At 42.4% G+C, this 27,923-nt stretch overlaps 1 protein-coding gene across 1 annotated transcript in view; it reads right to left on the bottom strand.

Moving 5' to 3' along the window:
• Positions 1–27,278, bottom strand: part of TRPM6 (transient receptor potential cation channel subfamily M member 6) — a 318,859-nt gene extending 291,581 nt beyond the window's left edge. The window contains exon 1 of the mRNA XM_073634261.1: positions 27,017–27,278. Within this exon, the coding sequence (XP_073490362.1) occupies positions 27,017–27,034 (18 nt within the window). The 5' untranslated portion in view covers positions 27,035–27,278. The remainder of the gene's footprint in view (positions 1–27,016) is intronic.
• Positions 27,279–27,923: the final 645 nt, after the last annotated feature.

Genomic DNA, 27,923 nt, shown 5'->3' with positions numbered 1-27,923 from the left:
AACCCCATGCCAAAATATAAAATAAAATCCATACCAGACCCTTACCTGAGCATGCAGCCCAGCAGGTCAGGAAAGGTCAGGATGCGTGATCCCCCCCCTCCTGAACCATACCAGGCCAGACACCCTCAACACGGTGGGGTGCTTCCCCCCTCCTATCCCAAAGCACCTTGTTCCCATGTTGATGGGGACCAGAGCCTCTTCCTGACAACCCTGGGCTGTGGTTGTGATAGCCTGCGGGCAGGGGGCTTATCGGAATCTGGAACCCCCCTTTAACAAGGCCCCACCCTATGTGAATGAGTATGGGGTATATAGTACCCCTACCTATTTACCCAAAAACTTGTAAAAGTGAATAAAGATAGTACAAAAGTTTTTGACAATTTATTTTTTTTAAATAAAAACTGTTCCCCAATGTAGATCCATCATCAACCGTTGCTGCCACCGCCAGAAACCTTAAAAAAAGCTCTGCTCACCACAAATGCTCCCGCAGTCTGGCTGCCCCACCATGTGACATTTCTTAAATAGCTATGGGGTGGGGGCACCCAGAGACGTCACCTGGTAGCACCTCCCCTTGTGAGATCACCGAGCCAGCATGCACTCCACGCTGTTATTTTTTCATAATTTGTAATTGTCGACATGTTTTTTTTACATTCAGCTGTCAGCGGGGAATTGTGCTGGTGATCAGTTTATTGCCCCTTTACAATAGTGATCAGTGCAGATGGGTCCCTTTACACTGGTGGACAAGGCAAGGTAGAATACAGCTGCAAATTTATGGCTGATGTGGTGTACCCTTATATTGGTGGTCAATAGGGGGGAAGAAGACACCCTTTTACATTGATGGTCAGTGGCAGTAGTGATGCATTACATAATTGGTCGGGGGCAGGAAGAATGATCCTTTATATTGGTGGCCAGCATTAAAATGACTGTTCTTTACATTATTGGTCAGAGAAAAGGAAACTGATCCATACACTGGGGGTCAATCAAGAAGTATTACATTGATGGGCAGCAGCAGCTTAGGATGACTGCCCCTTACATTGGAGGTTAATGGGTAGAAGGATGCCACTTGGATTGCTGAAAAGTGGCAGGAAGCAGGACATGTTTATTTGGTGGCAATGGCAGGAAGAATGCCACCTTTGTATTGCGGGTCAGTGGCAGGAATAATGCCCCATTATCTTGGTGCTCAGTGGGAAAAAGAAATCCCCATTACATTGATGGTGAGAAGAGAAATGGTAGTCAATGGAAAGAAGATAGCCCGCTTACAATAGCGGTCATGGCCAAGTAAAATGTCTCCTACCAAAACAGCCTTTGGTAGTTCCATGTCAGACCTGAAATTGCATCTTTGAAATTCTTCCGTAACTGATTACAGTATTAGCTGGTGTATAGTTGGTTTTAGTCAAGAGACAATATTCAATTCATAATTAAAGCCTAACAATCATTTCCAAACAATTGCATTTTCATGTATTTCTCAGATTACAGCTATATATTACACATATCAGATCTTAAAATACACTTGGCATCTTAAGTAATTACAAAGACGACAAAATTAGTTTGACACAAAGAGTAGCATTTACTTTAAATTCTGATTGCACCTAAACAGAGAGTTAAGATATATTAGATTTAAACCTGTTTCAATAAGCATGAGCCAATTTATTACGACACCAAATATAAACAATGTTGAAGCCAATTCACTGTGAAAGGGACACAAAGATCATGTACATCAACAGGTTAGTGCACAGCAAATAAAGTCAATCATCCTAAGATTTGTACACATACATTCTGCTTTATTCCAAACTAAGAACAAGAAACTAAGGCAGGGCATGGTAGGACAACAGAACGTCTTCCATGACTGAGAATGGGACACAAACAGATGCAGTCTTGGCAAAAAAATATTAGCACTGTAGTTAATCCTGAACGTCCAGTGACTTCTTCGTGACAACTTGTGTTTTTATTTTTTGCATTTTTTTTTATCAATCTTCCTTTTTACATAAAAATATCATGAGAGTGTCACCACTTGCACACCAGTACACACACCAGAGATGTCATCCTCAACAGCTCAGATTCTTGTACAACTCCAAAGCTTAGAATTCAAAGAGAGCTGGAGTCGAGTCTACTTCTAGATCTTTACTATGCTGTATTTGGTAAAAGAAAAGCAATCTGGAACACCCAAACAATTCCAGCAGAGTTCTAACATGTTTCAGCCGAAGCCTTAAGTCGCTATACATGGATCAAAAAAAATGGAGATTTTTAAGTGCCAAATTTTGTCGCCATTCCACGAGCGGCCGCAATGACATGTTGGGTATCAATTTACCTGGCTTAACATTCTCTTTCACAATATAGAAAACAATTGGGCTAACTTTACTGTTGTCTTATTTTTCAATTCAAAAAAGTGTATTTTTCCCCCAAAAAATTGTGCTTTTAAGACCGCTGCACAAATACGATGTGACATAAAGTATTGCAACGACTGCCATTTTATTCTCTAGGTTGTCTGAAAAAAATACATATAATGTTTGGGGGTTCTAAGTAATTTTCTCGTAAAAAAACAAATTTGACCTTGTAAACAACAAGTTTGAAAAACAGGCCTGGTCCTTAAGTGGTTAAAGAGTAAGTAAACTCTCCCACTCTGATGCTTCTTTTCATTTAGTCCATTATAATAAGTAATTATCAAACTATAGCCACTGTAATCCAGTCCAAATCACATATTACTTACTGTTTAAAGAAGCTTTAAAAAACTTGTTTCCAGGGGTTAGGCAGTGCCATCTTAAGTATTGTTTTCTGAGTCCATAGTGGAGTGTATTTCCGCCCTTACATTGAGCACTTCCTCTACTGTTAACCAAGCCTCCTTCTCAATCCAACGTTTCTATGGCAACCCTGCTTCCCTGCTAATAGCTGACTTGTTTTATTTCATAGTATTTACATGTGCCGATAATCTAGTGTTTGCCTGTCAGTCTTATCAGCTTCAGCTGATAAGACTGCAGTAATGCTGTCCGATGCCCTGGTTTACATTCCATGTGATGTCACATGGTCACATGGGGTGTAGGAGGAAGCTCTGAGTGATTATGAAGTCTCCTGGGAATGCAGTGGTGTGCTGTAGGAAGTCCTGATAATAGATAGATAAGTACACAGAGCATGCCGTAAATAAGGGGAGATCTGGGCATGCTAAGTGACATAATTCTAAAGAACATAAAGGATTATAACAATACTAAGCAGGTAAGGAGATATCTACAAGCAGTGTTAATTAGGGTTTTTCTATGCTGACTTACATGGGACAAAGTTGTGGGGGAGAGTTTACAACCACTTTAACCACTTGCTTACTGGGCACTTAAACTCCCCTCCTGCCCAGACCAATTTTCAGCTTTTAGCGCTGTCGCACTTTGAATGACAACTGCGCAGTCATGCAACACTTTACCCAAATGAAATTTTTATCATTTTTTTCACACAAATAGAGCTTTCTTTGGGTGGTGTTTAATCAGTACTGGGGTTTTTATTTTTTGCTAAAACAAAAAAAGATGGAAAATTTTGAAAAAAAAAAAACAATTTTCATTTATTAACGGCTCTGTTTACATCACATGATCAGCTGTCATTGGCTGACAGCTAATCACATGGTAAGGGGTGGGGCTCGATCCCTTACTCTGATCTGTGATCAGCCGAGTCTCACTGCCTCGCTTATCACAGAGCGGGCCATGCATGCCCTGAAGGGGGGGCGCAGGCCCGCTCGAGCATGGGAGGATATCATAAGACGGTCTCCTGGCAAAGTAGGTCCCCGCTGTAGCCATCATTTGGCTATAGCGTGGACGGGAAGTGGTTAATGAAGGTAGAACATTTAGCAACTCACATGGTTGATAAATAAGAGGCACATTTAAGTATGCAGGCATCAGGGGTAAAGCTATCCACATAGACCGTCCTCCACACCGCCAGCTCTCACCGCTGTCTGTCTGCAATTGTGACCGGGAAGACTACCCTGAAAGTAAGGCTTGAAGTGCTCGTGGAGTGCAGTATGGAAGGGAGGACATCGATGGCAGTGCAGAGGATGGTCTATGTGGACAGCTTTACCCCGGATGCTTGCATACTTAGATGTGTCTGTTTTAATCATCAATCATGTGAGTTGCTAAATGTTGTACCTTCATTAAATGTAACCATTTTGCTACACTTCTCTTTTATACTGAGTTGTGACGTGACGCTAATTGTATATCAAGACATCGCTTGTATATCAAGTCAAAATTTGTTTAAAAATGTTGCTTGTCTTGCAAAACGCTCTCAAACCAAGTTACTCTCAAACCTAGGTTTTACTGCACCTGCAAGTTACAGATTTACAGTATAAACATGGAACTTCACTCTCTCAGTCAACATTGACTATTTTAATCCTTATGCTTAGTAAATATGTGGGCAGGTTGAAATAGTTATTTCGGCGCTGTCCTGGCCGGGAGGCTAGGAGGTAATGCCTTTCCCGGTTCTTTGGCATTTGGCAGATTTTTCTCTGGGTCTGGCCCACTAATCCTGTGATATATAAATATGGGACAGTGGTCCAGCACATGGAGAACTCCCCAGAGAGGTAGTTGGGGAGGATTCAAAGGATTTATCCACATGGACAACCCAAGAGGGAAGGTCTTAAGGAGAGAGAGCTGAGAGGACCTGAGGCTGCATCAGGTCCGAGGCCCATAAGGGAAGGAGACAGAAAACAATACCTGCGAGGAGCAGAAGGATGTCGCTCATCACTGCCTGGACGTAAAGTCATCTGAACCTGGGGTTTGCCCTGAAGACATCAGCACTGGAACATGCCTCCAAAGGACTTGCATCTGCATGAGAGTGCCTATGAAGGATAGTAAACTACACCTTTGCAGGTATGCCGGGGCAGCACTCAAGCCTGTAGTTAGGAGTAGGGACGTAAGAATTACCCTGTACTTGTATGTTGGACTTTGAAATGCCCATTTTGCACTTTTCTTAAGTAAAGTGTTGAAACATTGTCCTTGCCTGGTCTGAAGTTACTAAAGAGGTGTATTGCAAATAACCAGCACACACGTAGTTATCAAGCGAGTCTTAACACATTGGGGTATGAAGGTATTCGCGTGGAATGGAGGAGTGTGAAAGTGGTTACCTGGAGTAACGGAAGTGTAACAAACAGCCTGTTGATAGCGTGTTGATAGGTGGTACGGACTCTAGCAGCAAGAGAGAAGCAAGAGAGGGCAGCACAGTGGTGTAGTGGTTAGCACTCTCATCTAGCAGCAATAGGGTCGCTGCTTCAAATCTCGACCACGACACCATCTGCCTGGAGTTTGCATGTTCTCCCTGTGCCTGCGTGGGTTTCCTCCGGGTACTCCAGTTTCCTCCCACACTCCAAAGACATGCTGGTAGGTTAATCAGATCCTGTCTATAAATTGGCCCTAGTATGTGTATTTGTGTATGTGTTGTAAGCACGTCGGGACCCTGCTGGGTAAAGGACCGCGCTATATCAAGATGCAACTCGACTCAACTCATGTTGTCGGCGGTCTATCTCGCATAGCAACGCGAGCAGACGTGCTACAGAGGTTCCCATCCCGTATAGAGGTAAGGAGGTTTAGGAGTTAAGTTGAGTGCATGTGTGGAGCCCATGAAGAGTGCATGGCAGGGTCCGCTCCACAACTGAAGATTAGTAGTGAAAAACACTGGACAGGTGGATGTGGACAGGGCTCAGCATGTCCTTAATAAGTGCACATTACAGAGAAGGTGTACATTGTCACAGGAACCAAGAGTTAACGGGAGAACAGTTGTAGTGCAAAGTACATAATGTACATTCATCTCTAAGAGTATATGCCCACCTTAAGGTCAAGTATTCCCCCACGGCAACCTCAGTCTTGTTCCAGGGCATTGATGAAGATGGCACAAAGCAAAGGTACCCCATGTGTGTAGTAAAGTGACCCTGTACAAGGTGTCTAGCATAGCCCAGAAAAACTCACCCCAGGGTAGGCCTCTCATGTGACCCTTGCGTGGTGCTCAATGAGTAGGGAAACATGGAGTACATAACAAACAACCACCACCCTCCCCTTAGAAATAAATAGGGAAGTATATCTTATTTACATATTTTAAACTTTCGTTTTTTAAATTTTTTCAGTTACTTTCTGTTTTTCAGCTCTTGGCAAATGATGTCATACAGTACATCCCAGGAGTCTTCAGGGCGGGAGGAGGGGTTTTCTCAGCTAAACACACCCCCCCCCCTGCCTGCATGCCTGAGCTAACGGAGGAGGGATTCCAAGAAGTAATTGCTACATCAATCAACTGCTCTTACTCAAGGTAGTCATGGCCAGAGCAGCCAGGGGATTTTTTTTCAAAGGCATTTCTCAGCAAAAGCATGGTTGCAATGCTGTTTAGAGAAGGTTTGAACCTCTATCAGATTTGTATTACCTTACCTTCACTTCAGGAAGTGAATCACAATAAAAAACTATAAATTACCTATGATTGTTTCAGCTTCCATTTCTGACACTGTATATATGCATGTATTTGCCATAGAATGTATTACAACCCTACATATCCTAATTCTTGGTTAGCAGCCTGGCTGTGTTCCTGACACAGTCACACAAAGAGCACCAGTAGTCTTTTGACTGACAGGCAGCATGCTCACTCACCTTTACCAAGGCAGTAACATTGAAATTTTCTAGGACAATATGCCACTTTTTAGTTGCAATACTGGGAACATGACAATTCTCATTAACCCATGCACATGCTGTATCTTGACAACATGACATCTTCGAACTATAGCTCCTTTCTTAACAACAGGAATTGCACCCTGGCAACAGAAAAGTTCTTTAAAATCATCACCTAAATGTCAGAAATGTAAATACATTTCTAAATACATTACAGTACACGCAGTTATTTGGATAAATTCAATTCAATTAAGCATATCACAATAACTGTGATATTATTGTTGACTACTGTACATTTGTGCATGCTTTTGAACTTTTCTATGGTAAGTACAACTTTTTATTCATTACATAAAAATAACTGAAAATGTATCAAAGCCACTGAAACTAGGTCCAACTGTAATCACCTTAACTAATTAACTGTTGTGAGGTTGTATCTCACATTCAGAAATATATTCCTTATAATGAACACCAAAAGTTATTTATTAAAGACTTGGGTTATTAAAGAGTAGTAAAAGGCTTATCTATAAAAAGGGATACACAATGTTTTTCTCCAAGGTCCAGATTAACAATTAAAGCTGTGGTTCCCATGCAATATGTTTTCTTTTTTAATCATTGAAGCAGACACTACCAGGGGCACTCCTACTTCTTACAGAGCAATATACAGCATTACCTTTAAAGTGCAAGTCAGGGCAAAAGTGTGCAATACAGCTCTGCAATACATGTCACAACTTATGAAAAACTATGCAAATATATCTACAGATTAAATTAATGCAGAAATAATAATATGGAAAAAATATGTTACTGTATATACATTGGACACCATCTATTTGAATGGCATGTTGTCCAATACAAACTAAGTATTATCAGCATAACAAAGGAAATACATAATGGTACCACAACAAAATAACATATTATGGCCTAAAATCCACAAATAAAATGTTTACGTTACACTGCACAACACTATTGGTTTTGCTTAGGAAGGTCAAACTTGCATCTGGAACTGTTTATGCCTCAGTATCTAAACACATTATATCTGAGGTTAATTGGCCCAAGAAAAATACTAGTTGGAGGTTGACATGTAAAATAACTAATTTATTTCTAGTCTTAAGGATATGCAAAACCATGGGCAATGACAAGCCTTTATGTAATAAATCATTTGCATAAGGTACAATAGCCTCCTAGTGCTACCCAAATTATAAACCTGTACAAAAAATACAAATAATACAGGAAATACTGGGCACCACTATGTGTCCCTAAATCAAAGACTAGAAGGGGAAAGTATTCAGCTACTCTGATTGTGACACTGAGAGTGCCATGCAGCAACTTTACCCATCTACTAAAAGAGTATTGACTTGGAGTATTGGTTTTGCTAAAGAAGTCTACAGCATGAAACAGACTTGGCATATTTGGGTTTTGGGACAGTCAGTGTGTTTAATCAACGTGAATGGTCTTCATGGCAATATGTAGTAATCAACAAGCCTACTTTTGCGAGTAATTTGACATCTGCATTCAAGTTTGGACAATATGAGTCACTACTTAAAGGGTTTTGTTAGGTTTCAAATTGGATAATTACAGCTTCAAACTAAGAAGGTAAGAAGTAGGTTTCAAATGTCTGGTTAAACATACCTCATAGAGGTTTTAGGAGCTCATCCAAATTTTTGTTCATAAGTTTCATTAGGAAACCTATTAGGGGTGTTCATGTTTAGAAACATTTTGCAGTAAATGCTTCTACCAACTTGAGGAACTGGGGTAGTATCTTCTCATCTTCAGCTGACAATGATTTCAAATGCAAATACCTCACTTGATGACTTAGAAATAGAGATCAGCTCAAGGTTCTGACCGAAAACAAGTTTGGACCACACTTTGGCTGTTCAGGTGTTCGGATGGATGCTTAAACATTTACCCTCTGGCAGGAGCCGAATGTCATGTATAACAGTGGTATTACTTTTGCTATTACACATGACAGTTTCCCGATGTCAATATTTGTTAAGGACAACAGGTGCAAGTACCGTCTTGCCCTGAACAAACAATGACATTACTGGACCCATTCACTTACATAGCGAAGAATCCTTGGCCATGTAAGGAAAGGGGTGAAGACAGTTTTAAAAAAGGCATGGGGTTCCCAGACACTTTGAGACAGGTATGAATTTTAAGGAGGTACCCCACACTAACAAAAAAAATAGCATGAGGTCCTCCGGGAAATTCATACAAGACCCTTCGGGTCTGATACAAATTTTAAGGGGGACCTCATGAAAAAAAAAATGTGTGGTGGATCCCCCTACAGATCCATACCAGATTCTTAACCTGAGAATGCAGACTGGCTGGCCAGGACATACCCTCAACATAAGGGGTACCTTGGCAGGGGGGACCTCCCTGGCAAAGCACCTTTCCCTTATGTTGATGAGGATAAGGGCCTCTTCCCCACAACCTGATGGTTGTAGGAGTGTGCAGGTTGGGGGGCTAATCAGAATCTGGAAGCCCCCTTTAACAATAAGGGGGGACCCAGATATCATCCCCCTATGCAAAAGAGTATGGGGTACATAGTCCCCATGCTGACTTACAAATAAAAAATCGTAACCTAGAAATAAAGGCACCCAAATGTTTGACATTAGTATCAAAAAAATGTAAATTGCAAAAATGTCCCTTGTTGTGAACCCGTCATCAATCACATAAATCACAGTCTAGAGATGCAGGTCCATATCGATTGTGATCCCGGCCTGTTGAATGACAAATCTGGTGGATGTCAGCTGTTATATACAAGGGGGTTGGGTCTTTAGGGTGATGGGGGGCCTTGTACAGTTCTGGAAGGCTTTTTTTTTTTTTTTTTTGTGGAGTATGTACTATGTTGTGTGTGTGGAGCATGTACTACAGCAAAAGTGACATTTACAAAAAAAGAAAGGTAATACGGTTTAAAATGCAAGCAAATGACATCCCATTGCTGGCTTAAAAAAAACCAGCACACAGACCCCTCCAAAGGATCATCAAAATACATAGCAGACCTTTGGAAGGGTCTGTGTGTTGTTTTCTTTTTTTAAAAACCAAAAAGCTGTCAATTACATGTCATATACCAGCAATTTTAAGTACTCTTTCCCTTTGTAAATGTCAGCACTGCTTCAGCACTAACAGAGAGATTAATCTGTGGTAGGTAGTGTCCAAAGTGGAGCTTGTATGCTGAGGATTCAGACGAAAACGTAGTCAGGCAGGTCAAGTCGGCAACAGATCAGGCAAAACAGTGCAAAATCAAAATCCAAAGAATGTGAAAAAAGTTTTGAAGTCCTGCGCTTATGGAAAAAGGTTTAAGAAAAAAGAGAGAACTGCTGCCTCTACCAATACATCCACCTAAGTGGAATGTATAAGATCTGTAGGCCTCATGCACATGGGTGTATGAAGATATTAGGGGTGCAACGGATCGTCATCGATCCGTGATCCGATCCACGGAGGTTGATCCGTACGGGACACCCGCGATCTGCGGAGCGCTCTGTGGCCTCGGCCATAGGAAAGGCCGCGGCTTTGGCCTAGCTCCGGAGCGGCGGCCATCTTGGTACACCCGGCGGCCGTTTAGCACGTGATCTCTCCCCTCTGTGTACTGATCTGTACAGTGGAGGGGAGAGATCGGATGGCAGCAGTGCCAATACTCTGCAATGCCCTGCTGCAATACTCTGCCAATACTCTGCAATACCCTGCTGCAATGCCCTGACAATACTCTGCAATACCCTGCCAATATACCCGCCAATAGCCTGCAATACTTTGCCAATACTCTGCCAATAGGGAGATTGTGGATATTACAGTGGGGGAGATTTTTTTTTTTTGTTGATCCGAAAATGATCCGAACCGTGACTCCTGACTAGAGGAACGATCCGAACCGTGAGTTTTTTGATCCGTTGCAACCCTAGAAGATATGCTGCATTTTTTTCTGCCAAAACTTGGCTGAGTATTGATGAGAGGACAACACACTCTGAAAAGTTCTATGAGTTTATATACCATTCCATTGGCTACGGTGGCTTCCGGCATTTGGCGATGATTCCAGTGAAGATTCCCTGTTCAGGTGTTGAGACACAAAAGCCCGTTTGACCCATTTGGTATATGCTAAATAGGGTCCCACCATTCCAACACCCACAGCGTTCGGCAAGCCACGGCCATGCTTCCTTTCTTCTCCTAGCAATTTGACTGACAGAAGCAGGAGCCTGGGGCTCCATTGCCCTCACTACCTACCTCCAGAACCCAGATGATTGAGAAAGTAGTGAGGACCGATGGCAGTGACAACAGAACACAGGACTAAGGCATATAATGGCTGAGGAGCAGACTAATGCGGGGAAGGACATCACAGGCCTTTCTGACTCTTACCTTTGGTAAGCATACATCCAAAGGGGGGTGATCTCGTGGTGTTTCGGTGAAGGTATAGCAGCCCACGGATAGTACACTCCGAATGGATTAGGAGCCCTCCTTGGAATGTTATCGTGTTGCATGTATGGATTAGATTACAGGAACATTTGATTTTTGAGTTTTGATTTATTATTTTTGCATATAGTCCATTTTGGACTTTTTGAATCTTTAGTGTCGTTTTGCTTGGACCAACATCATTACTGAACTTTTAAGGAACTTTTTATTTGTTTTTATAGTTCTTGCAAGCAATGTCATATGTTTGTTACATATTATTATTGAATCCTGGATTTGAGGAACCTCTTTTTATTAAGAGCTGCAGAATCTAATGGGTTTTTATTCCTATGATCATAGCACTATATGAGCAATCATGCTGATGAATGTCTGTATTCACAATAAGCGCTGTTAATATTTTCTTCTCCTAAGAGAGTATATGTCTTTACAGAGAGATTAACCTCTTCAGCCCCGGAAGATTTGGCTGCTCAATGACCAGACCATTTTTTGATTTTTTTTGCGATTCGGCACTGTGTCGCTTTAACTGACAATTGCGTGGTTGTGCAACGCTCTACCCAAACAAAATTGATGTCCTTTTTTCCCCATAAATAGAGCTTTCTGTTGGTGGTATGTAAATGTCACTGGTAGGCAAGGGGTTAACACTAGGGGGCGATCAACGGGTTAACTGTGTTCCCTGTGTGTGTTCTAACTGTGGGGGGATGGGACTGTCTAGTAATAACACACGATCTGTCGCCTCTCTCCTGAAAGAGCTGGATCTGTTTGTTTACACACACAGATCCAGGTTCTCGCTCTGTCACGAATGATCGCGCGAGCCCGGCGGACATCGCGCCCACCGGGCACTCGCATTGGGGTCGGGCACACACTGCGGGCATGCGCATGCCCCTAGTTGCCAATAGGCAAAACAACGTAACATAACGTTGTTTCGCCCAGCTGTGCCATTCTGCCGCAGGAAAACTGCGGCGGCTGGTCAGCAGGTGGTTAAAGCAGAGTTCCACACAAAAATGGAACTTCCGCTTTGTGGAACCCTCCCCCCCTCCGGTGTCACATTTGGCACCTTTCAGGGGTGAGGGGGTGCAAATACCTTTCTAAGAGTAGACTATGACTTGACAACCACGGAATGACCAGCAAACCTTTTAAAATAGAGATGTGGGAATTTAAAATAGAAGTGCAATGCTGCATCTGTCCCCTGCCGCCTCTAAACTGAGAACTGAGTGACCAAAGACCACTGATTGCTCAGTTTTTGCTCTTATTTGAGCAGAAAGTGGTGACTGTGAGTCGCCAGCTCTCTGCTCTTCCCCCGCAGCTCTTACCGGAGAGGTAGGCTGTGGAGAGGGTGGGAGCGGCTGGCTCAGGCTCCTGGTAGCGTGCAGAGAGGCTGAGCCAGCTGCTGGTCAAGCATTTTGGTGGATCCCCACGCTAAAGTCGGGATCTCTCCAGAACCTACACTGGCTCTGTGATATCAGCTGACAGTGGACATTAGCCAACTGTCGGCTGAATATGGGTCACAGGAGTGCAGAACTAAGTGCACCCCTGTGACCCACAGAAGAGAGTATGGCCAAAATAGCTTTGGCCCTATCTCTCCTTTAAATACTCTAATTATAATTTGAAACAACAAGCATATAAAACCATTGAAAAGCTTATTCTTTAATGCTCTTTAGTATAAGAGCACAGTGGAAGTTTTCTAGAACCATTTTTCTCCTATAATCCTGTTCTCCCACATGTCAACATGACAACAGCCACTCAGTGATCCAACAGATGTAAAGATCATCAATGGCGTCCCTGGGGGGGGGGGGGGGGAGGGCAGAGGGGGCTGACCCCCCCAACATTATGCTGTGCCCCACCATGTGCCCCCCAATTAAAAATTTTTTTTTTTTTTTTTTTACAAAAAGGCAATGTCTAAGAGGGAGAGCGTCCCCAGTCAGCTCCTGCGGGTGATTCCTCCCCCCTCCCTCTGCTCGTTGACACTGCATAATGTGAGCGCTCACACAATCACAGTCGCCCGATCTGCTCCTTCTCCTGCATCCTCATTGGCAGGGAAAAGAGCGAGTTGCAGGAAGGACTCCACCAGGACTCTCAGTTACTGAAAAAACAGACTGATTTCTCCCGTCCTTAGGACAGGAGAACCAGCCTGTAAATTCCAAGAGATGCCAGACCAGTGCTGTCAATAGCAGGGGCAGGACAGCAAGAGGGGGCTGGGGAACCCCACAGTGGCAAAACACCAGGGCCCGGTGGCAAGACAACCTTTGCAACCCTGATAGTTCTCCCACTGCTTTGGACCCTTATATTTTCTTGGTATGCTGGTGACATACATCTCTTGTTTTCTGCCACCCTTGGGGGGCCCCAATACAGTAGGAAGGGAGCTCACTGCAGAACATGTGAAAGGGCCGTTGTGGATTCCCAGGATCAATAAATATATATATATATATAAAATTCCATTTTATAGTTGCCCCCCTACTTTTGTCCCTGTCCCCCCATGTGCCCCCCCTAAATATGACAGCTGGAGACGCCATACTACAAAAGAGTATCTAAAGGAATACCCTTAAAGCATGGGTGCTCAACCTGTGGCCCTCCTTTGGGAGTCATGCCTGTACCTGTCATCTTTCCAATGCCTCATGGGACTTGTAGTTCCATTCAACAGCTGGAGGGCCACAGGTTGAGCCTTAAAGGAACCCTTAAAGTGGTTGTAAACCCTTCCATATACCCATTGAAGTGACTATCCTCAGATGATACACAGAGATGAAACAAATCCTCCTACATAAGTTCCTGATAATCTTAAGCCATTTGTCCTCTACAGCAGGGGTAGGCAACCTCGGCCCTCTAGCTGTGGTGAAACTTCAAGTCCCATGAGACATTGCAAGACCCTGACAATTACAGGCATGACTCCTAGAGGCAGAGGCATGATGGGATTTGTAGTTCCACCACAGCTGGAGGGCTGAGGTTGCCTACCCCTGCTCTACAGCCTTCTACAACACAAAGATCAACACAAAAGCTGGCAGCATCTCTCAGGAGCTGAAAGCAGGGAGCGGGGATCTGAATTCACACAGTGCACAGCTCAGGGAGAAGAACTCTGAGCCCCCCCCCCCCAACTCTGCATGTAAAACAAGAACAGCTGTGAATATCAGTCACAGGCTGTGTACTGGAGCTCTCCTCCTCGATTACCTGTCAGGAGTAGGACTCCTTCCAATTAACAGCCATAGGTGTTTTTTACCAAATATATGGTTCTAAGAATTATGCAGCCTACCTCTGTAAAGCGCAGAATCTTCAGTCACTGAATAAGGAGTATGAATCCTAAAGCTCCTTTCACATCTGTGCATTCCTGGGATGCACAAAAAATGCATGTCACACTTGAAGTGTCGTTAATTGTTAATGGCACCCCAAACTCGGGAAGAAAGCATGTATTTTGTTGCCTGACAAATGTGGCAAAACACGCAGCAAAAAATGTGTGAACCAGAACATGGAAAAAGCTCCATGAGCTACTTTGCCACATTTGTCACACATTGGGCTGGTCATTTAAATCAATGGGCTATCCTATGCATGTTGCGGAAATAACCCACAAAAAAAAAACCACATAAAGAATGCGTGTTTAAAATTGCTAGGTGTGAATGGGGCCTAATACTAATACTAGGAATATTTATCTGATAGAGAATAAGAAGAAGGAATCTAAAGAGAATTTCCTCAGAGGACGGCAGCTCGACCACAGAAAGAAAACCTATCGTCTGATGAGCAGGTCCTGCGAAAGCCTTCTGACTCATGCTATCCCCTTTTAGGGGGAATCTGCAGCAGGGTAACAGTGTGTCTGCCAGTGCTACACAGACATCAATGCCGCTCATCTCTCACACAGGGCAGTCCTCAACATAATCCTCCCTTTGCTCTGCCCTATGCATTTTATTGTACCGACATCATCAGGGGCTTTAGGCAAATGGATTAGAGGTATTTCACTGATAGTATAGTAAACAGCAGCAATTTGACTACATAACAATGAATCTAAAGTAAGAAAAAAAGTTCTAGTAATAACATATTACAAGGAAGAACTCTGTAACTCAGCATAAATGACATCATAACATGTCACTTTATACACCAAGAACATAATTTCAATATATACCTCATAATCTAAAAGGATTCCCTGACTTCCATTGGTGTAAACGTGCACCATGACAGCCGGGTCATCCCCAGCCCTTCCCAGTAATCTGTCCACCAGATCCGTCATGTGCCAAACCCGAGCGCCCGACAACATACAGTTCGGCGCTTCAGGTCTTTGTTACAGATTGCCCTCTCTGTCCTTCTAAGAATTGAGTCCCCTACCACTAGAATCTGTCTTTCCTTTTCCTTCCACTCTCACTGGAGGAGTTATTCCCCCAGAAGCTAGGAGAGCCCCTCAGCTCCAGCAGTGCTGGTCTCTGACTGGTTTCACCAATGTCACTCAATGGAGCGTACTTATTGGGATGCTCCAGTCCTGGATCGGCCTCCCTGGCATTTCCCTCTCTACACTTCCTGACTGTCACCCATCTACTCTTTCCTAATGCCTGCACCTCTTTGTCTCCCCCCGCCTCTGTACTGGCCCCTGCTGGCACCTGTCGTGTACATTCCTGTCTCTCCTTTAGTATGGAGGGTCTTCTCAGTGCTGACAGTTGCTTCCCCAGATTCAGAACCTGGGCTTCCAGGGAAACAATGTGCTTACATTTTGCACAGTAGTATTCGCCCTGGAATGCATACATGCCGCAAGATGTTCACCAAGTCGCATCTCCACAGCCACCGGGCATCGTACCTACTAATTTAATGAGGATTGGGGATTATATCCTGTCCAAATTACCTAACAACTAGCTTCCTAACACTAATACTCAAGAAAATACACAGGTACTCAACAAGACAACATACAGGTACTCGCTGACCCACGTGCACTCGCTGACCCACGTGCACTCGCAGACCAGCGTGCACTCGCAGACCTGCGTGCACTCGCAGACCCGCGTGCACTTGCAGACCCACGTGCACTCGCAGACCCACGTGCACTCGCAGACCCACATGCACACACACAATACACAAGTACTAACGATTCACAGACACACTACTCAGACAACACTCAGGTACTCACAATACACAGGTACTACCTGACACTAATACTTAATACAGCCCACATGCACTCGCAGCACTCATGTACTTACAATACACAGGTACACACTTACCCTACACAGGTACTTGACCCCTGTTATAATCTCTTGTTTTCAACTTTGTTTTTTTAACTCGCCACTTAGTCCAGATCCACTTGGTCTAAGTTCCAGCAAGCTCAAAGATGAGCAGGCTCATAATGAGTTCTACAGAAAGTTATATGGGCCTCAAGCACCTGTGACCAATTAACCACTCCCCTTAATTAGTAGGCTGAAGGAAGCAAAGAACAAAAAAGCTGTTTAAAAGGTGACAGAAAAAGGTGTTAAAAAGTTACAAGGAAAAGCTCCAAAAAAGAACCTAAGAATGCAACCCAGCAATCACCAGCAGTCAAAAGCAAAACTTGTTCACACTCTCCACTCAAGGCCCCCCTGTTTAGCTTCCAACCAGCAGTCTGGCAATTTCAGATGTGCTCTACAGAAAGTTCTATAGGCCTCAAGCACCTGTGACCAATTAACCACTCCCCTTAATTGCTCTATTAACTCTAGGATGTACAGAGCTCTTCATAGTTTATAATGCTGTTCTTCAAAGAAACAAAGAACTGGGAACGTCTACCAGTAATCTATGGAAATAGTAGAGTAATATAGGAAGATGTACCATATTAATAGTATTAAGACTTCCGAACCAAGAAATTTGGTATTGGTTCCACGTAGAAAGAAGGGTATTACGTTCATGGATTATCGGAAGATAATTTGCTTGGTAATGTGGGGAGATATTTGAGCAGACCATCCAAACTTTTCCATAATGTTGGATAAAGTTGTTTGTTTCCAATGGATATTTAGGATATTTAGTGTGATAGATTTGGATTTGTTCACTTTAAGCAAAGAAATGTAAGAGCAAGGCCAGCCATACACAGTTCAAATCTTGGCCCGTTCAGCAGGAACCATCCATCCAGTCCGGGTCTGCACTGGAACGGCGCATGTGCAGTTCTGAGCCGAGCATCACAGCCATATTTTTTACTGGCAATCTTTTTCTGTCACTGGCATTTACTGGAAGGAGAAAAGTGCCTGTTTTTTACTGGCTGCCAGTAAAAATACTGACGGTTGGCAACACTGCTGGCCAGCCAGGCTGCATAACTGGATAAGAGTCTGGTGTTGGTTTTCAGGAGCAGCCCACACTTTGAATTTCTTGTTTTGGCTACTCCTTAAATTCCATACCAGACCCAGAGGTGGCCTGGTATGGATATCAGGATGGTATGCGCTGATTTGTCTCTTTGAAGTCCTAAGGTGATTCCCTGAGGAACTTGGTTAATCACCTTGTGTACTATCTCCCTTGCATTGTCCAACCAGGTGACATCATCTATAACCACTTCAGAGAGCTGCAGAAAACTGATGGTGAGTTTTAGTGAGGAGGAGCTGAAGCCGGTCGAGCAGTGGTGTTCACTTTCTGCACCATCACTGCTTTTCTTGGCTGTTCTACAATACACGCATGCCCCCTACCCCGTTATATTCTATAGTAAAAAATGAAAGTTAAAAAAATCTGACAGGTGCTCTAGCCTTCCCCTTCTCTACTAAAATAAAAGCATTTTTATTGTTCTTGGTGTTGCTGTTTAAAGTTACCCTCACTTTGTGTCTGGTAAATTAGGAAGTGAGGGTAAATCTCACTAACGGAGCCCCAGTTAGCAGTAAAAACCTGACAGAGGTTCTAATCCTTCCACACGCTATCCAAAACATTTGTCTGGACATAAACATAAACCAAACAGTTTTAAAGCTGTGGAGAGATTATTTTGTGCACAGTTACCACTTCCATCAGCTGAACCACTACTGTAGCTGCTTAGGTAGCAATCACAGCCACTATATCTTCCTGCCATAGTGCACCGACATTAACATGTTCACAGTCCATCTACTGATATCATTTTAATTCTGTACCATTCTTAGGCACCTTTTAAGAAGAATGCAGAGTGTCAGAAAAACTCAACATGAGCCTTTTCATGTATCTCCTTTACAAAAAAAACTTATAGCTACTCTGGTGCCTAAATAAATATCACAAGAAGTAGATTTGTCTGTTTTGGGGGGGAAGTACCACAGAGAAACAAGTAATTGACATGTCTAATGTGTGTTGAAATGGGCACTTACTGAATACTCCAAACAAACAGACAAGAAGACACACGTACCTAGTGCATTACCAAAAACATTTATTACTGAAATAAATGGATACTCACAAAGTAGTAACTGAAAAGAGCCAATGAAGCACAAGATGCCATACAGTGCGGACGCACGTACTTCAGTTACACCATGTGGGGATGTTGAGCAGATGCGTTTTGGGGGCTCACCCCCTTCCTACCCTTATTTACTGTATAGATTGCAATAGAAGCCCATGTGACAGATTGGGAATGCAGGAGTAAAACTGAGACATAGGGGCAAAGTGTTGTCACCTAATACCCAGATTTGAAGAAGGACCTTCATTCATCAGGTGTTATTTTATTGATAACTTCAGAATTTAAAGGACTAAAAATTACGTTTAAATGTATATCAAAGCAGAACCCAATGTAACTGTTTCCCAAAACAGGAACATTTAAGGCATGCCGTGATTGATACCTGGCACAGTTGCTCGTGCTTTCAACCGAAGTGTCAGGCCCTCAAATGGCTGGTATCATAACTGATCACACATAGAGCATCATGAAACTTTTGTTCAAACAGAGGCTAAGATGGCAGCCTCCTTGGTTGTAAAGGATAGGAGGGTTTAGTTTCAATTCAACATGTTAAAGCTCATATCAGATTTTGGTAATTTGGTTTACATGTACCTTAAGCAACAAATGTAAGTGATATCATGGTTGGTAATTCTGATGTTTTATGTTTTTATGTCTATTACATAACACCAAAAATGAACTAACTTAAATGTTCCAATAAAAAAGTCAAAGAAAGATGATTCTTGCATCTGCTTCCATCCACCAGTACAATCCACGTGCTCATAAATCTTCAACTCTTCAAGAATTACCCGTGATCCGCATACAATCACCACCCGTGCTAAGTATATGCTCACCTCCAGACAAGACCCTGATTATTAGTCAAGTGTCAGATGCGCTTTCGCCCCCTCAAAGGCCACTGATCATATGACTCCCAGGTACAATTCTTGTCTGCTTCACTCTCCTCTGATGTGAACAATCACTCATGCAACAAAATGGAAACTAATAGCACTCTCCATACATTAAAGACATTTATTTATAATAAAAGTAGATAAAACACTCACAAGCATGTGTGTACACAGTGCTATGTACAGCGTATGACACAATGAGACAGCTCTCCTTTCACCACAGACTCTGCTGACCTCAAGATGGCCACCATATGATGTCACTGACATAGCTCAACCCCATACATGTTTTGTCCGTTCAAAAGGCTTCTTCAGTAGGAACCGGGGCTATACATATCTGCAGATTTTACATGTATGCGTATAAACACATGTAAACACACATACGAGTCACTATAAGTACTGTACTCATCTAAACATGATTACTTTAGGCAAGTCATACATGGACTGAAATTTATCGTTATTTATCGTTTCAGCAGAGACTAGCCAAATTTTCATCCAGGTTTGGCAAGGGAGGTTGCATAGATGTCAATCTACCAATTGACTTCTGCACAACTACCCTGTCAGATTTTCCCCACTCGGTCAGCAGTGCTGATCAGATTATTTTAAAAAATTTTTAAAGGTAACTTTTATTGTTTGTAAAAGATAGCAAATACAAACTAGAATGAAAAACATTTGCATAAACAGGTAGCATAGAAGTTAACAGAGTGTCTATTAATTACAGAGCCATTACATAAAGGATGCTTTTTATATAGAGTATATACAAATAATTAAAAAAAACAGGGGGGGGGGGTGTACATATTCAAAGTATACATAGTGAAACAGATATGTTACAAAATCAGGAGGTATCACACCCTTCAGGCGCTATATAGTGTATTCAGATGCTACCCAAACAGACATCGTAAAGGAGACGTTCGGCAACTGCGTGAGATTACTAATGAAATCTGTAACTGCAGACTAGAAACTTCTGATAGGTGTGCGCTCCCAAACCATATTGTAAAATGTGCCATCAGCCACTGAGCATTTAGCACAGACAGCAGAGGACAGCCTGCCAACGCGAAGTAAAAAACTGGGTGTAAGAATTATATAAAAATTTTGTCTGAACAACCTTGTCCCTTGAGGAAATATATAAATAAATGTGGGTCTGGAAATAAATAAACAAAAAAAGAGAGTGGACAAAGAGGTTGTCTAAATGTATCACAAAGTTAGCCTCTCATGTTAGAAAACGTAAGAACGTTTATCAATAAATAATGTGTAACTCACAACTTATAGGAGTGAAAGAAAAGAAAAGCGTCATGCGACATAAAGTCGCAAAAAATGCATCTGAGAAAATAGTGAATAACACAGGTGGTGTCAGTGAGGAATACAATAATCTAGATGTGCAAACCAATTAAATAAAGAGCCTCATCATAAAATAGTGGTGACTAATAAAGTGAACCTACAATAATATGCATACAAATAAAAGACCCGTAATGGATCTTATATGAGTCAAAGACCCGGTGCTGTAGCTGCTGAAAACGAAAAGTACAGGATGAATAGTAAATAGGAAAAGTACAGAAGAGTAGTAAGTGGACATCAATTTATCACGAGAAGGGTCACAGATGAAAATTTCCAGTTCAGAGAGTCTGAGGGACACATTAGTCGAGCCAAATTGTGCCGCCGCAGTGTGTCGAAGGTATCTAAAATGAGCGGCGGAGGGAAGATTATGGTTTTGCTGAAAACCAGCAAAGGAGTGAAAGGCACCCACAGAAAATAAATGAGAGACTAATTTAACCGTACGTCTAGCCCAAAACGCTCTGTCCATTCTATGGTAGAACTCTTTAAAATGTGGATTATGCCAAAGAGGAGTGTTAGGGGAATAATCATTAATTGACTTAAACGTGGTCAGTTTAGAAAGCGTGAAGATATGCAATGTCATAGACAACACACTAGTCAAACACACTGCCCAAAGTAGATTGACGATGAACTAAATTTTGCAAAGATTCAAAAGAAGTAAAAATTGCCGATTCCAAAGCCGAGGCAGAATTATTAGCCTCGGGATAAAACCACTAATGGGCATGAGCCAACTGAGAGGTATATAACAAATTTGAAGGTTGGGTATGGCAAGACCTCCCTCTAAAATAGGCAACTGCAAGGTCTCTAGCTATTCTAGCAGCCCTACCTTCCCATAGAAAAGATGTAAGTATTGAATCGATCTCCTGAAATCAGCGTTTGGGAATGTATACTGGAGAGTTACTCAATACATAAAGGAAGAGAGGCAGGAACATCATTTGAAAGTATTAACCCTGCCTAAAATGGTCAGGGGCAAGTTGGCCCAAAGTTTTAGAGTGTTTTTAAGCCTACTTATAAGAGGGTCTAAATTATTGGTGAAGTACCAGGAGAGAGGCTTTTGTAAAATAATACCTAAGTGACGGAAACTATCAACATTCCGTAAGGGACAGGAGGCTGAAAGAGATTGTAGGGCATCTTGGTCCAACGGAAATATAATGGACTTGTCACAGTTAACCTGGAAACCCGAGAAATTACCAAATCTTTGAATGACTGTTAAAGTAGATAAGGAGGAATGGGGATCAGCTAGATAAATGAGCATGTGATACCTTTTCTTCTAACCCATTAATAACTAACCCGACTATGGTGGAATTAGAACATATTAGTTCAGCCAAAGGCTCTATGGCCAGGGCAAATAATAAGGGCGAGAGGGGGCAGTACTGCCTGGTGCCCCGCGTTATGATAAAAGATTCAGAAGCATAGCTGTTCATCTGTATAAAAGGCCATTCTACAGAATAAAAAGCCATATGAGTATCTAGGGCTAAAACCACCCTGGAACCCATAGCATCATGTGCGGCCTGCATATTAGTGAAAAGTCTACACAAATTAATAAAGGTGGATCTTCCTGAAATAAACCCAGTTTGATCCGAGCGCACATCGGTAGTACTTACTTCATTTAACCTTTGACCAAGGACTTTGGCTAGGATTTTAACATCTGAGTTAATTAACGAGATTGTATGGTTCACAATAGAGATGGTCCTTATGCGGCTTTAGAATGACCACAATTAACGTCTCAGTCATAGGGGGTAGTAAACAGCCTTCTTCAAAGGTACAGGTAAAGACCCGAAGCAAATGGGGTAATATATTGTCTTTATAATGTGAGTACCACTCCACAGGGAAGCTGTCCGACCCCAGTGTTTTATTGTGCACAAAAGAATGGATAGCCAGGTCTTTTTCCTCGGCTGTCAACGGAGTATCTAGGAGCGAAGTTTGGCTAGCAGACAACCTCAGAAGACTAACATTATACAAGAAATCATCCAGTTCGACAATAGTGTAATGTGCTCTGGTTCTATACAATTCAGCATAAAATGACACAAAGGCATCATCCACCTAACGAGTTTGTTCAACTTTAACTCCAGCGGAGTTCATAATACAAGAAATAGTACTAGGTTGAAAATCGCGTCTAGAAATATGCCAGGAAATGGATATTTTTATCCCCTAATTCAAATACCTGCTGATTTTGATACAATATTTTCTTTTGGGTACATTCAATAAGAATTAAATCCAATTCCCTGGCCTTGCTCTGCCAGGCAGTATAATTGTCAGAGGTAGGAGTAGTAGAATACAGAGCTTAGGCAGTGTGTAATGCCTGTTCCGCATCTACTTGTCTAGACTGGTTGGCCCTATGAGCCACCTCTATGGCTGGGGAAAAGGTACCCCACTTGGTGGCTTTAAAGGCACCTCAGACCAGAGATGCAGAGGCACTTTGTGCATTAAGCAACCAATCCGTTATCTTTTCAGCAAGCCCTTGGTCCGTTACTGCTGAGTCTGCAAGCCAGAGAGGACTTAATATCCACACCTTATAATTACTAGGAGTACCTAAAGCGAGATCCACCAATGGAGGCAAGTGATTGGATTTCACTCTAGGGAGATATTTAATATCGGTCAAAAAAAGTGGCATAAGTATCAGAGTAACAAAAATATTCCCTAGTCAGAGTATGTTTCCATCTCCAGGCATCCAAGGTAAAATGTATCCAAATATGAGTTCAAGGGGGTCGGGGAGTGAGTCATACTATCAAATCTATCAAGGGAATTATCCAAAACGGTATTTAAATTACCCGCTAAAATAAAGGGCCTTCAGCCAATTCCAAAATAACACGCAGGATACAGTAAAAAAAGGACTTAGTACATTGAGAGGGAAGATCACTAAGGTGTAGGGTTTCCCCATAATTTTAAATATAAGGCTAATAACACACACTCCAGAGTGAGTCTTGATATGCAAATTCGGTACAGCCCATATTAAAACAGAAGCGTAGTATAACTTGAAAAACCAAGGCGTAACAAGGTAAAGGCAGACAGTAGTACCAACACTAGAAAGCATGGCATCCAAGGTCAGTGAGGAGGTGTACATTGATTCAGTAGAGCTGGATCCAAGGGGCCCAAGGCACCTACCCACCGAGCGGCATCCTGGGGATTGGTGAAAAAGTGTGCCTTGCCTTGATGAATAATGCGCAGCCACGCAGGGTACAGCATACTGTAGGACAATTGTAGGTCGTGAAGCTTCTTTTTCACCAAAAGGAAAGATGCCTGTTGCTTTTGCGTAGCGGCAGAGAAGTCTGGAAAGATGGTAATGGTATTGCCGTGGTAGGAAAGGTGTGATCAGTGTATTCTGATGGCGGGGAAGTCACCTTGCTGTCAGAATACAATAACACAATGGGGAGGATTTCTCCATTCACATTGAGTGAGTGGATGGGGGAATTGAGTCCTTTTTTTCATTCAATCAGCTGTTTGAATGAAAAATCTAACAGTTTTTATTTTAGTGCAACCCGCATGTGAGGTTAGTACAGCGATCTCCCCCGCTGAGCTGTTGTGTCCTGACAGGGGAACGCCCCTCCCCACCAGAACACTCCGATTAGCGCTCTCTGCCATTGGCTCAGAGCACTGATAGGGAGTCGGTCTGCTGCTGGTTTTCCGGACAGAACGACATACACAGGGGCCGAATGTTGCTCGTTTTTTTTTAATAACCAGCCATTGTCTCCCGACATTGGGCCCGTGTACGGGGCTTTAGGTGTGTATTTTATTCAGGATTTTCCAAATAAATCAAAATAAGTGCCTTAATAATCTGTATGCAAGTCAGATCATATTAAAAAAATTGAAATTAATTGAACGTACATAAATCAAAGTGCCATGGATAAGATATCCTAGAATAGGTGTGCGCTAGTGTGTAAAAAACACATATAAATAAACGACTTGAGTGTATCAAGCACTAAATAAGTGATCACATTAATATATCACTAAACACAACAAGGTTCATCAGTAGTGAAAACACGTGAAAATAGTGAATATAGGCCATAAACTGAACGACAGAAAAAAGTTTCATGAGTGTATGTCCAATTCATGAAAGTAAGAGAAGATATCCACGATCCATAAGGCCATAACCCACATAGATGAAGGGAGAAGAGAGGAGTGTATATATGAGACTCTCAGTTGATCCAAAAATATTAAAGATGGACCCTTACCCTAAATGTTGGACCTCCCTATTGGCAAGGTCTTGCATGCGAGCAGATTTAGCCCTCTGCGGGGACCGTGGAGTGATGGCATCCAACACAGCTGATGTGTTCAGCGTCTCCACCCTGGCATAGTCCAAATCGTCCGCCTGGAGGGGGGGGGGGAAGCCCACTTGACCCAAAGGAGGTGGGTGGAAAATAGAGAAGGGCTCCAATGGTGTAGTGCTACAGATACTGCTACAGGTAGTCCTCCTTTCAAACAAAACCCCTCACTAAGCATTACCACTCCATGACCCAATCAGAGTGCGCCCTCAGCTCGGAAGGGCTGACTTGCATATGATCTGACTTGCATACAGATTATGAGAGCACTTATTTTGATTTATTTGCATATGTCACACAGATATTGGTGTTTTGTTTGTGCAGCTGTAGTCTTGGTTTTACATTTGAGCTTTTCAGCGCGGTTTTTTATTTTTATTTATTCAGGATTTTCCACCAACTTGCTGTCAGGAACCTGAATATCATGCAGAAAGTACGCATATGTCCGGGTAAAATAAAAATAGATTATAAAAAACCATACCCAATAAATCTCTTCAAAACATTTCCCCATGCTCCGTTTCTTTAAAATACCGTACAGAAAAATTTCTGTAGATCTTGCTTAAAGTATACCATCCAACTTCCTGTTTGAGCTGACAACACAGTGCACTTTCTGCACTGAAATCCTAAGCAGCATTGTCAGCCCTGTCTACCTTAGTTCTCCTGTGCTGGGGTACTGAACACTTCCCCCTCTCCTTATGCCCATAACATAAGGGTGAGGATTCTATAGTGCAAGGGAAAATTTGAGCAGGGCTAAAAACACTGCTTGGGATTTCAGTGCAGTAGAGTGTTGTCAGCTCAACAAAGACATTAGAATCTTGCTGGATTTCTGGCAGGATCAGCACATAATTTTCCATACATGCATCATTTCAAAGAGACAAAACATTGGAAAATGTGCATGTACTGAAGTAATATACTGAATATGTTTTTTTTTTTCATATTTGCCAGGCATACACATGAAAAAAGGCACAATAGAAGCCTCCAGGGAATATGAAGATCAGTGCTTCATGATCACCAAGGACAATGTTCTTTCATGAAGCAATATAATACAAACTCTCTCTGAAGGCCGCCTGTACTGCACCATTTTACTTCATACAAATCTCAGAACGGGTCACCTGGGACTGGGATTACTACACCTCTGCCAAAGGATGGTACTAACAGTGGAGAACCAGAAAAAAAATGTCCAGCCCTACTGATATATATTTTTTTGGTTCTAGAATCCAAGAGCTGTAATAATCTCCAATGCGTACATTATTTGAAAACCATTCCATAAAAGCTGCAAGATTATACCGGACAAAAAAAAAAAAAAAATGTATCTATGGCTAATTTTTACAAAAAGACAGCTGCTACAGCAGCAAATGTCAGGTATATTACTTACTAGCATTTTGCTTTAATAATCTAACATTTCAAATGTACTAGAGTCATAATCACTTATAATAGCTCATAGTATGGTTGCCATGAAAACCAAACAAGCTGAATGATGAAGTGCTGTCTTTCAAAGCACAAAAAGGGCTTGTATACATGTTTTGCTTTTCAAGATCAACCTATATCCTTTTAATAATAGACCTTTAGAAGGCTCTGGCCATTGTTAATAGAATTGATTAACATATCAGCTCATCACATGATGATATTTACTGCCATACGTGTTTCAAACTCATGCATGCGAGACTATCCATATAGTGTTACAAATAAAACATGCCGTGCAATATCAATATCGCTGTAGATGATGGACACGTCTTTTTTCATTTAGACACTTCATTACATTTTAGACTGTAAAGCAACCATGACATATCGCATACACAGTACAAATGAAATACTAATATGCTAATAGTATCGTAATGCAGACTAGATTGCATTGTTTCAACATAGCTTTAGGATTCTGCTCGTGCCCACTGCCGTGCATCAATACAATATATACTTACCCAATCAATTCTTTTTTTTTTTTGCAAATCATTTGTGTTAATCAATATTTATTCCTTTCTAAGTATAGACTGTACACTTGTGTTTATAAACTTTGTATTACTGTCAGATTGTGATACTCATCTAAAGGCAATAAACCTGTTGCTCTCATGCTGGCATGCGGCTGCAAGGCTCAGCGACAACTAAGTCACCTGCAGGACATGCTGAGTCTTGTAGTTCCAAGGCAGGTGTAGCTTATGTTATATAGTGTCTGAGATATAGGCATGCTAGTACTATATGAGCATGACAATGACAACAAGTTCCACAATACTGTACCTTCAGCCACACTTTCATGTCGCTCTCGTCTCTCCAAGGGATGGAATGTGGAAGGCTCTTGTGATCTAAAGGATTCCCCTAATAGACTCACACAGGAATGACATTCAGGCATGGGATAATGAAGAAGCTTGCTATCCCTCCAGGGAAACACTTGCAGAGGCAGCAGGCGGAGAGAGAATAAGTAGGAGTATGCTTCCTATGTGCACCTATCTCCTAAGTCACAGCAGGAATCTGAGCCTCCTTTATGGCTGAGATCATTATCTTTTCTGCACAACACAGCTACTCCAAAGTCCCTAATAAGTGGCACTATGTAAACAACACTTAGTAAACACATGGAGAGCATTTTTAAAGAGGACCCCCCCCCCCTGATTCTGGTGGTTCTTTTTTTACTTGCACACAAAGCAAATCCAACAGCATCCTATAGCGATAAGCTACTCTCACATGTTTTCTTTCTGACTTCTTTGGAAGCCAGATGCCAATCGGTTCTTTCAGTCCCCCGCCCCCTTAATGATGCACATGCGTCACTGCATTGGGGGGGTAGGCTGCAAGAAGAAGGAAAAGACATCCAGCCCCGCATAGCGGTGCAGGCACATTTTTAATTGCTGGGCTAAAACCTCCTCTGATGCATGCTGTGAGTGTCCCAGGGGAGGCCACAATATATCCAGAAGTGGGGGGCCACGTGTAAAAAGAAGGGAAGGAGGACTGATTCATATTAGGGAAAGTACTGTCCAATTTAAAGCGGAGTTCCACAGAAAAGTGGGCACTGCGCTTATGTGCTTCTCCCCCGCCCTTCAGTGCCACATTTGGCACCTTTCAGGGGGGAGGAGGGAACATCTACCTGTTTTTGACAGGTAACCGTCCCAACTTCCAGGAGACTGTGCTGTGGGGATGTCCCTCAGAAGTTCGG

Source organism: Aquarana catesbeiana, linkage group LG01, assembly GCF_042186555.1.
Source record: "Aquarana catesbeiana isolate 2022-GZ linkage group LG01, ASM4218655v1, whole genome shotgun sequence".
In the NCBI taxonomy this organism is placed as follows: Eukaryota; Metazoa; Chordata; class Amphibia; order Anura; family Ranidae; genus Aquarana; species Aquarana catesbeiana.
This window is presented reverse-complemented; position numbering and strand designations above follow the sequence as displayed.